The sequence below is a fragment of the Nicotiana tabacum genome, chromosome 16 (assembly GCF_000715075.1).
Source record: "Nicotiana tabacum cultivar K326 chromosome 16, ASM71507v2, whole genome shotgun sequence".
Classification (NCBI taxonomy): domain Eukaryota; kingdom Viridiplantae; phylum Streptophyta; class Magnoliopsida; order Solanales; family Solanaceae; genus Nicotiana; species Nicotiana tabacum.
In genome coordinates, this window is record NC_134095.1 from 61,741,622 (window position 1) to 61,754,042 (window position 12,421).

Below are 12,421 nucleotides of genomic sequence, written 5' to 3' on the forward strand. Positions count from 1 at the left end.
CTTATCAATCTCTAATCATTAATTATAGACTTATCAAAACTAGTCAAATACATATAAAAATTAAAAACTAAAATAAATAAGGATTTTTCTCTCCAAGAATCATACGCAAAGATCTTCTTCCATATTTTTAAGCGTGATCAACAACATTAGATGTAAGATGGAAAGGAAACTTCATGGATGCTATAGCAAACAAGTTGAAAAAATACAAAAATACATATATATACAAGATTATAAAAATCTAAGCAAAAAAGGACCTTTTTCACTAGGTATGGTTGAAACTCATTGAAAACATATAGATGAGTCAATATATAAAATTTGAGGAAGATTGAAGGTGATTTGGACTGATTTGGTATCAAAACTCGTAATTAAAAACGAGTTCAAAAAATTCTTCTATGACACATGTATCAAATATGTATCACGCATGTATCACACATACATGTATACTTGGATATACATGTGATACATATTTGATACAAAGATGATAATATGTGATATACAAATGATACACAGTGTGATACATATATTATTTTTTTTCCTGTTCATCTTTTACTACGAATTTTCAATTCAAACCACCTCAAAACTCTACAAAATTATCCCAAAACTGAGATTCAAACTCCTTGAGATGTGCCCAATCTGTTCTAATAACACCACTCAATAGAAAGCAAAAAAAGATATTTTTTTAAGCTACAAATAGCTAATTGACCAATATTAATAATATTTTATGAATTGCTCAATTTTTGTAATAAGTTACTTATAAATAAATAGACATAGCCGACATTTTTCCCAGCCCATATCATAGCACCGGAAAGCATAAATTCATTATCCATCTTAACTGATTAACTTCTGAAAGGAAGATAAGTTAATACTCCTATTTTTACCGAGTCAAGAAAGGTTTTTATTGCTCTAAAGTTCAGTGAAATAATCCCTTGCTAAATGAATAAAGTGGACTTTTGAACGATCGAGCAAATATTGGTTCCTTGCCTACAAATATGTCTGTCTTATGTATAGGATGGACAACATTCATCCAACACATCTACAATTACTATTGTTACTTCTTTTCAATTTGTTAATTCAACTCGTTGTCTCCTTCCAGTTTCTTTATGGCTTTCTCGTAAATTTCAAGTATTTATAACTTTTCATTTACAAGCTTAAGTTCAAGCCTCTTACCATCTAGTCCCATTAAACAACATCATATGCTTCTAAGCAACATGATAATCTAAGGAATAGATTATATGAAAGAGTACTAGAACTATGCAAACATATGAATAATATAGATAACAATTCACATAGAAAAATCAATAAAAATAATAAAGAAAATAGCATGAAATTTGCAACAATAGTTTTCGATGAAAAAAATAAAGAAGTATTTCCCCGAATTTTAAAAAATAAAAAAACACAAAAGAATTCTTTCTTTTTTCACATCTTAAAATATGATATTCAAATTGGCTATGAGGGTTAATCCAAGAATTATCATCCACAAATTGCTTAGCAACGATCTTAAACCGTTTGATCCACCGCAAACGAGCTTGTGATCATGGTATGTGCATACTGGTCGCTTCCTGTAACATGAAAATATCATAGTTACTCTATTTGCTTTAATTTGACAAAAGGGAGAAAAGGAAAGGAAAATGAAGAAAAAAAGGGGTATGCTTTCTCTAAAGAACAAAAAATTGCTTATAGTCATATATGTTATTTTTAATTTAATGTACCAAAATTAAAAAAATTGCTTCGCTTAATGGTGTTTATTTGAATCCTGCTATATAGAATAGACTTATGAATGTGGGATTTATTTGAGAGATGTACTTAGTATCTAAAACAAACTTTAGTTATTTTGCACAAAGTGGGGTCACAATTTCTATTTCTTAGGTACAAAGAACTGGTCTAGACATAGATTTGGTTGAAACTTGGAAAAAGGAATATTTTAAGTTATTTTGAAAAAATAGTTTTTGAACGTTGAAATGTGTTTGGACATGCATTTTACTGGAAAAAATATTAAAGTTTTGCGAGTGGAAAAATATTTTTCACCCAAACCAGTTTTTGAAACTTGAAAATTTTTCTTCAATTTTTTTTTCAAAAACTAATCAAATTCTCTTTAACAAACAATATTTTTTGTTTATTATTATTATTATTATTATTATTATTTTTATTTTATTTTTTTAAAAAAAAAAAAAAAAAGAAGTAGCCAAAATCTATGCCCAAATTGCAAACGGGGGCTTAAAATTTTGTGCTAGTCTCATATGTTGAACTGCTAGGGTATTTGGTTTGAGGACATAAAAAAATATTCTAGCATCCCTATTTGAGAATTTTCCACGTGATTGGAAGCTACTTTTCTTATAAGAAACTTATAGTTGTATTTTTACAGTTGTTTTTGTGGCTTTAGTGGTATTTAACTTCTTTTCCTACAGTAGATATTTTCTGCACCATGTCTGCAATATAAAAATTTCATATTACATAGAAAAATAGATTAAAATCTTAAAACATGTATCTGGTTATTACGATGAACAAATATTAGAAAGAGGAGTAAAAATAAAAAATGTGAGAAAATATTAGGTGAACCTTGGTAGATAGTTGTGCTGGTATGAGATAGCATGTATCACGTGAAATTAATCGAGGTATCGGACACCACAATTGTAAGAAATAAAATAAAATATGAGAAATGTAACTATTTTAACGTACCTTGATGAGCAAAAAGCAATAACATAATCGGTCCCCGAGCATGTATAAATGCTAGTTGGATCATCATAGGCATAACTATAAGCAGTAGGACAAACTTGTTTGAATTTCTTGGAATAATACGTAGGTTGACAAGTGGTTGGATTTCCATAATTACCCCTACAACAATACTCATCAGTGTCAAACACATCACAAGCACTTCTGCAGGCAACAACTTTCCCATTGGCCTTAACTGCAAGTTCTTTGGGGCAATCCTGTCTTAAATCTCCATCACAACCAGCAATTGAGCAATTTCCTTTACCATTAATAGGAGTAACACTGATGGGTACGTTAAAGCCATCAACAAGGCTAACATCGTAAAAATCGAGAGATGCGAGGGTAAATTCGGCAAGTGAAGCAGGGGTTTTTCCTGTGCCTGAACATTTGAGGGATGGACCGCAATCACCGGTTTGACATGAGCCGTTGCCGTTTTTGTCAAAATTACAGCCAGTTCTTCCCCAAATTCTACCTTGAAAACCAACGGGTGCAGTGAAAATAAGGGATTGGCCTGATTTTAGAGTGAAGCCACCACCGTTGAAGTTGTCACCTGGGAAGACACCTGGCCAAACTGTCTCTTTGCAATGGTTTATTATGGTGAAAATTCTTGCTGACTCCGACAATTTTACACCTGTACGTACATTCATACAAATTGTTAAATATTCTCTTGGATTCATACTAACAAGTGGGTGTTTGGCTAAGCTTCTAAATTGGTCAAATTGGCTTATAAACACTTTTTGACTTATTTACCTGTTGGGTAAACATCCAAAATGCTTATAATTCAAGTATTTATAAGCTACTTTTAGTTTGACCAAGATTTTTTACTAGTTTATCCTTTAATAATATTTTCTAATTCACAAAATACTTTTCCCAAAATAAATTTTCTAACTTTCTTTTCATTCCATATTTTTTGTTCATCTTTTTCTTTGCAATTTTTTTTTAATTTATAATCTTTTGTAAAGTTTTTAAGGATATTTTAGTCATTTTAATAAAAGAACAAATTTTCAGCACTTTTTCACCAAACACTTCAACTGCTTATTATCAGTTTCAACACGTCTATCCAAACACGTAAATGCTTATTTAAAAACTCAGTTGTATCACTTAAAAATATTTTTCAATACTTCAAACTTATCAGCTATTTACAATCAGCTAATCCAAACGGGCTCTAAGACTGACACGTGCTCCCTTCAATTTTTGTGAAGACACCTACTCCGTCCAATTTTTGTGACATAATTAAAGTTTAATAAACAAATAAACACTTTTAAAATTTGTAATAAAAAATAGATTAATTATAAAAGAAATATTTAATTTGTAGTTCTTGAATTTGTCATAATATATTTGGTTATATAAATTTATTATTAAAGATAAGTGAAAAATACAACGTTAATTTTTAATTTAAAGTCGCATTTCATTTACCCATTTTTACATGTTTTATTTGCTATAAAATAATGCACAAATTTGGCTAACGTAAACTATGTAAAAAATAGCACTGTATAGCCAGTTTTCGGACTGATCATTCAAAAATAGTCAGCGTTTACCAAGTCAATGAAAAATAGCTACTATTTTGCTGCAACAGAGAACGGTCCAGCATAATATACCGGAGTTCGGTGCACCTGTGTATGAACTCCAGCATATTATGCGGGACCGATATACTTTGCTGGCTCCAGTATAATATACTGGAGATTGAAGCATCGGTGCTCCAAACTCCAGTATATTATGCTAGACTGGTATACTTGCTGGAACTCCAGTATATTATGCTGGAGTTCTAGTGTACTTATGCTGGAACTCCATCATATTATGCTGGAGTTCCAGCATACTTATCCTGGAACTTCAGTATAATATGCTGGAGTTTAAGTATACTCATGCCGGAACTCCGGCATAATATACTGATGTATTTTTTGGGTTTTGAATAGTGTTTTCGCTCAGATTTATCTTTACATGAAAAGTGGCTAAATTTCGATTACTTTTGAAACTGGGATATTTTTAAACGACCAATTGTAAATCTGACTATTTTTGAATTTCTCCCGTACACTACATAGTGGATTTTGTTCTATGTCTAAGTATCAATTTGAAGTGAGTTATCAACTACCTCATTCCTTTACAAAAGAGAGATGCAAATTTCTTTAATTGCTTGTAACAAGGTTATTTATAAAATATTTTCACGTTCACATTTGAATTTTGCAGAAGTCACTAGCCATAAAATGATGAAACTAATTATTCCTAAACGGATCTCCACGGTCTACAACAACAACCCAGTATAATCCCACTAGTGGGGTCTGGGAAGAGTAGTGTGTACGCAGACCTTACCCCTACCCTGGGATAGAGAGGCTGTTTCCAAATAGACCCCCGACATCCTTCCCTCCAAGAACTCTCACCTTTGCTCTTGGGGTGACTCGAACTCACAACCTCTTGGTTGGAAGTGGAGGGTACTTACCATCAGAACAACCCACCTTGTCCCACAGTCTACAATGGGATGAAAGTAGTCAAGGGTAATTCTGGACGATTTATTTAAAGTATATCATAATTATTACATCTTTTAATTTTTTATTCAACAAATTTGTCAGATATATACTTGGGGAAAAATTGAAGAAGACCAAACAAAATAGAAACATGGAAATAGTACCTGATAAAACAAATAAAATGAGCAAAACTCTTTGAACAAGAATATGATCTGCAGCCATTGTATCTTTCCCTTTCTGTAAAATTAGTTTTGTGAGTTAATTTTCAGTAGGTGAATGAATATATAAGGTACGTAGAAGGAATGTGTATGAAAAGAGGCAAACTGCTGAAGTAAAATAAACATATAAAATTCCTTTTCCAAGTCTATTGCTGGAAGATTAATGAGATTCCATTCCATTCTTCAACATATGGGAAATACTCACTACTCATAAGTGCTAACTTTTGCATCAAGTTAATGGACCACAATGTAATTACTTACTTCCATATATAGGGAATAATTCTCATTTAGTGTAACCTGATGCAATAATGCAAAGATAAATTTCAGGAGTTTGTACAATACAAACATCGATATATATTGATGTAACATTACAGTTAGCTCTCAAGTAATGAGCATGTTAGTACTATTTAACAATGTCTAATAATTTATGAAATCTTTTGAATCAGTTTTACTCTAGCTACTAAAAGTCTAAAAGTACTACATGTAATATTTAATAATTAGCAATTATTTAAGAAAATTCTGCAAGGTTTTATGTTTTTTTTAACCAAACATAGTAGGCAGTAGGGTGAAAACTAATGGGTACCGACCTTTTTTTTTTGGGTTTCGTTACCAGGTATTCGGTACCCGTATTGGAGTCCGATTTATTTGGATTCGAGTCACTTATTTCTGGGTGAAGCACTTCCTAACATGATTTTTTCCATATTCAGGGCTAAAAACCGAGCCTCTAATTAAGGACGGAGGAATCTTATCCATCCTACCACAATCCATATTGATTTTGGGTATGTAACTACTTTAGTAGAACAACACTTAAAAGTACAAGTTCTTTAGTAATTAGAAATGTAATCAAGCATATATAAAATTTTGATATAAATATCAACTTTTTCTTCATATGAGTTTAATGGGATCTTTATACTATAGTCGTCCGTATTTATTGTTGACATTTTCTAATCGTTATATATAGATTAAACACTGATTATATATAATGGTATAATATTATAGATCCGTCGACTATTTTTATTTTAAACAATTGCGTGAGCAGCTATTTAGGAACTTTTACATATCTAAACTACATTATAAACTTATTTACCCTCTTAAATATGTTATCATTTAATTACATTTTTATATACATATTTACATGGAAAGTAATGTATTAAATTTCAATCTTTCCTAATTTCGATCTCCTCTTCCCCATTTTTTCTCCCACTAAAAGAATAATCAAATTCGCAATTGTATTTAGGCAAAATTCACTACAAAAGCTTCATCATCTTCAACCCCTAATATTTTTCTCTTGAAAATTGAGTTTTGATGATTAACAATTGTGTCCGATAAACGTGTGCTAATTAAGAATCAGGTCCTCAAAGTAGCTGCTGAAGATTCTTACAAGGCAGTAACTTGCAGTCCAATATTGGTGGAAAGGACTCTTGATGCGATAAGGACTGTTGCCTAAGAATATTTGCCTGCATATCTGATAGACATGAGTCACAAGATTCATGGAGTTCTTGGAACTTTAGGATTGCAAGCAAACAAGAGTTAACTGTGTGTAGTACTCTCAAAGATCTCGGAGTATCGGGAAGTTAAATACTTTGCTTATGGACTGTGAAGACCATCCTTTTGCACATTGGCTGAGGAAGTAATATCGCATTTTCAGTTCAACACTCAAGTTGATCATCAGTGTGTTCTGAAAGTCAATTTTTGAGTCAGTTTAGTCCATGTGTATTAGGAGATTGAGTTGTAATCAAGATGTTATTCAAAACATGTTAGTTGGAGTATTGTGTAAGTGTGCAAGACAGAGTAACTTGTAATTCATACAAGAACTAGAAGTAGGAGAAGTGTGTGGGTATTGGTTTACAAGTCTTATAATTAGTACATTTGGCTCATTTGTTCTAATGAAGTTGAAGTTAAAATCCTACGTGGTAGGTCGTAGTTTTTCCACCTTTGAGCCAGATGATTTTTCACATAAAAATAATTGTTCTTACTTTACTGTTTATTTTATTTACGCGTAAGGAGTAAGACAAAAAGTCAAGTTCTTTAGTAATTTATGAAGACACTCATATTAACAATTAGTATCAGAGCAAGTTCTCTCAAACATCATTAATACCTAGAGAGATCTTGGAAGAAAATGAGTGCTCCACCTGGAATCAACGAAGGACAGTCAACTAGCAGACCACCTCTGTTTAATGAAAAATACTATAGTTGGTGGAAGGCAAGAATAGAGCATTTCCTAATGGCTGGGGACTATGAACTATGGACAATAGGTAATCAAGGACCACTAATTCCCACTAAACAAAATAGAAAAGATAAAACTATTCCCAAAGACCCTTCTGGGCTTGTGGCAACATACTTTAGGATGATGGAAAAGAATGCAAAAGCCAAGAAGATTCTCATATGTGGACTTGATCCTGATGAGTATAACAAGATATGTCTGCTCTAATGCAAAGGAGATCTGGGATGCACTTCAAAGTTCAAATTGCTCATGAAGGAACAAATCAAGTGAAGAGATCAAAAATTGATTTACTCATTATAAATTATGAGCTCTTCACTTGAGGGAGTCTGAACCTATTCAGGAGATGATGACCAGGTTCATTATAATAATAAATGAACTAAATTCATTAAGAAAGGTATTTACCTCTGAGGAACTAGTCAACAAGGTTCTAAGGATTCTCCCTACATCATGGGAATCAACAGTCACTGCCATTCAGAAAGCAAAGGAGTTAGACAAGATTTCACTGGACGAGTTGATTGGAAACTTAAAGACTCATGCGATGAGAAAGCTGGAACTGCGCAAGGAGGAACCAAAAAGATAAGGCACAGGTTCTTAAGGCGTCTGAAGAAGATGAGTCTGACAATGATGAACTGGACCTAGCAATGTTTGCCAAGTTCAAAAGGTTCATGAAGAACTCCAAGAATGCACCTAAAAGAGAAAACAATGGCAAACCTAAGTAGATTGACAAGTCTTCTTATGATGGGTGTTACAAGTATAATAAATTGGACCACATGGTCAATTATTTTCCAATGTGAAAAATTGAATGGAAGAAAGAAAGAGTCGAAAAAGAGAAAAAGGATAAGATGAAAGAGCTAGGTCTAAAAAAGGCAAAATTCTAGGCAGGGGATTCATTGAGGCCATGAAATAAGCCTTTCTAGAAGCATATGAAGAAAGTGGAAGTGACAAAGACGAGGAGAAGGAAACAAGGTCATTAGTCTTTATGTTGTGATTGACTCGCACTAGGCTGTTAAAGCTGCACCTCATATATGTCGCGCCCCCTTTTTCTTGCGAAATCGGGCTTGTGACATTTGGGAGGACAACTCGTTCCCTCTTGGGAATCGGGTTTTGGAACTTGAAGAGTCGCCACCTAATGATTAAGTGCATTAGGACACTAAGAAGGGTTCGAGTTTGAAGAACCAGAGTTTGGGTAAAGGCTAGAAATTATCTCGAGGGGAAGGTGTTAGGCACCCCTCAAGATCCACTAGTGTGGTTCTCAGCCATGTTACAATTGTGACTTCACATAATCAAGTAAGCAATTAGGGCCTCAAATAGAAGGGGATTTTCACATCTTATTGCAAGCAAATTGAAAGATTGAAGAGAGTAAAGAAAGCAGAAATTTTCGGATAATAAAACAAGTTAAAAGAAAGGGGGGGTCCTAGGTTTACAAACAATATGGATCACATCAATGCAATACCCGGCAATCGCTCCTCAGAAGAGGGGTTGCACGTGGTATTAGCGCACCAGTCATCATATCTATATCTACCCTTCCCATCCCGTTAAGGTAGTAAAGCGCAGAATGGTGTCGTTACTTATTGCATGCTAGTACCCGCCCCAATCTTATCAGTCCCAAAGGCATTTGGGACTACTAGTCCTAAAGGAAGGGAAATTTGGCTTTTCCGAGTTTTAAAAGGATAAAATTCTGGGGCGACAATCAAAACATATAAGGCAGGTATGGGGAGAACACACAACAATTTGAAGGGCTCAAACAGGCCTCCTCATTTAAAGAAACAAATTGGCTAGCATGACTTACAAGTACTGGTTATGATCTAAAATCAAATTAAGCGTAGGATAGGCTGATTCATCACATATTTCTCAGATGAGGAGTCCGAATTAGCCTTCCCTGGTTGTAATTTATCAAAGATTGATGCAGTTAATTAATTACCTAATGGTTTGCCAAAGTGAGACCTACATGCATGATATCTAACAGTGCTTACTTCGATTTTAAAGAAGGCTTACTGATCATAGAAAACACATAAGTTCTGCAGATGTTAGACGACATTACCACTGATTTTAGACTTGTAGATGAAATAAACGAATCAGATTCAACTGGTTATTCCTATAGGCATGCCTTCTAGGCGTTGTTGATTTTAAGACGATTATGAAAGTGCAGGAGTCCTATAGACATGGTATCTAGAATGAAACTTATTATTACTTAACCTATAACTGTTTGCCTAAGGATAGATGTAAAAATGTAGAAATGCAGAAACTATAGGCAGGATTTCTATATGACGTGCATGAATGCAGAAAACTATAGGCATGATTTCTATATGATGTGCAAGAATGCAGAAAACGTATAGGCAGGATTGCTATATGACGTGCATGGACGCAGAAAACTATAGGCAGGATTTCTATATATGCAGAGGTTAAGCTACAACACCTATGAGCATGCCGTCTACCCTTTGCATACATAAGTGACCCTCCCCTTTTCACTTATCACCCCAAAAGTTCATTACAAAGTTATTACAACATAGTACAGACCAGAATGAATTAAGAAAAGTAAATTACATCAGAAATTAAGCTACAACCAAGGAGCGTAATGCAGACTCAAGGTCCAACAATATGAGGTGAACCAACTTACAGGATTAGGTTTCTAAAGCCTTCTCTTATTTGGGATGTGTCAAAGTTCCTCAAGAGCCTCAAATGGACTCCGGGCACTGCTTACAACCCAAATATATTGTAGATTAAGAGCATAGTGTAGTGTGGAAATGCCAGCCCTCAGATGTCCAAGTTCAGAGGGAACTCAAGGTCCCAAAGAAAGGCTCATAAGAGGGGGGCAGAACTTAGAATATAAGAATAAGTGTAAGTGCATAGAGTGGGAATTAGGGAGAGCCATGGCAGGCTGGTGGTCATGCCCAACAATCAGGAGTGCTGGCACACCCCTGACTAGCCTATTAGCTACATTTTGAGAGTTGGGATCCATTGAGGATCAGGTTCAGTCCTAAGCAGCAATGTGGATGCTGTCAGACCACGATCCTTAACTCAAACACATAGAAGGGAGTGGGGTATAGAGAGTTCATAAAAAACAGCAGATGCAAAGAGAAAGTAGCATTATCAATACATAACATGAACAACAAAGTAGACAGGAGTATAGCAACTATAAAATAAACACATAGGGATGGTGCTGAAATCGAAATTAAGGCATACCAGTTTCAGGGAAACAAATAAGTGAAAGTTGAAGTCTTGTAAACCAAATTGCAAGCAAACAGTACAAAAGATCTCAGAAGAGAGTAGAGTATTGAAAGAGTATTGTAATTGAGAGGTGTGTGTAAAGTGTTGAATTCAAAGTGTTGAACTGAAGGTTTAAGGTGTCTAAGTGCAGAAGGGTCGTGCCCCTTTTATAGTGCAGAAAACAAGTAAGAAAATGTAAGGGAATAGTTTGCAATCAATCATATAGAATCTCCCTTCAATTAAGGGATTCTGATTTCAAACGGGTAGAAGACAATTAAGGAAAGAATTGGATTAAAATCTTTTCCAAAGTAGTACAAGAAGGGTAAATACACAGGGTTTATTTAAGGCAAAAGTCCAATGGTACACAGTTTGTGAAAAATAAGGAAAGGCAATCAATCATTAGCTAGTAAAAATCAGAAATTGAGTTCAATTCGAATGAACCAAGTCGGAAAAAGATAAAGGAGGTTCAATCAAAGAAAATCAATAACAATCAATCAAACCCCCATTAGAGGATTTCAGAAAACCTTTTGAAAGCAGAGTTTCTTATATATAAAGCATACAAATATGTGAATCAAGAAGGAACTGTCATGTTACTTAGAAAAGAGTCTAACATAGAAAGGTTCAGAATCATAAGCAAAGGGATACAAGTTCAGTTTGTAGACTCATAATGAGTATGAGAGTCCAGGGTCCCAAAGTAGAACCCTAGTCCAAGATAAAACTTTCCAAAACCCAAAGCCTAGGGTTTTCAACTTTAATCAGAAGCAAAGACGAAAGGACAGATAACAGGCTCAGAGGTCCCTTTCAGAGACTCATGAGAAACAAACAGACATGATACACAGTCAAGAGCATGGAGAACACATTTTGAGAAAAACTCAGAACTTAAACAAGTTCAGAAGAAAAAGTGATACCAACTTAAGAAGCGGTAGATGAAACACATTTAGCAAGAACACGAACAGAGTCCAGTAAAGCAAACAAAATTGAAGAACTTAACAGTAAACACATATAGTAGAAGAGTAATGAAAACATAACAAGGATAAACATGTGAGCACAAGAGTAACATGTATAAAATAAAAGTAGAAGGACAGTACATGTGTAGTAAAAAAGAGTCACCCGAGCATGATATATACAAACACACATAAAGAAAAGAAGAGGAAGAATCAGAACGATGTTTTTGAAAAACCTTTCAAAAACCCTAAATCGAAGACAAACGATTTTGAAAAGAAAATTTGGGGAAAACACTGTAAATGTCAAGTAAAGCATAGATACATCACAAATCTAAGCAAACAAAGAGAGAAAGAACCTCGAAAAGCTTAGGGTTTCGGCGAAACCCTAGAAATGAGAAAGACTTGGAAGAAGGTCCGATCTTAAGTCGGATGAGTTAGAATCAGGCTCCTAATGCTTGAATATGCCGGAGCATGGCCGAAGAAGCCATAGGACTGCAGATCTGAGAAGGATCTGAAGAGAGACAACGGAGTCGGGCCTCGAAGTTTCGAACAACCATGGTTTGATGGTGGAGGGGGGTGAGTACCAACCATCCATGGCCTGAGAAGCCATGGATTCCGGTGAAAGGCGGTTGAAAAGGGGTCAGAGACAGCTAGGGTTCC

At 34.4% G+C, this 12,421-nt stretch overlaps 1 protein-coding gene across 1 annotated transcript; it reads right to left on the bottom strand.

Annotated features, from left to right (window-relative positions):
* Window positions 1–1,305: 1,305 nt before the first annotated feature.
* On the bottom strand, window positions 1,306–5,468 carry LOC107765038 (pathogenesis-related thaumatin-like protein 3.5). Its single transcript, XM_016583628.2, has 3 exons — window positions 5,333–5,468; window positions 2,677–3,340; window positions 1,306–1,559 (listed from the first exon to the last, which is right to left on the bottom strand). Exons 1-3 carry the CDS (start codon window positions 5,388–5,390, stop codon window positions 1,424–1,426), a joined length of 858 nt encoding a protein of 285 aa, XP_016439114.1. The 5' UTR covers window positions 5,391–5,468; the 3' UTR covers window positions 1,306–1,423.
* Window positions 5,469–12,421: the final 6,953 nt, after the last annotated feature.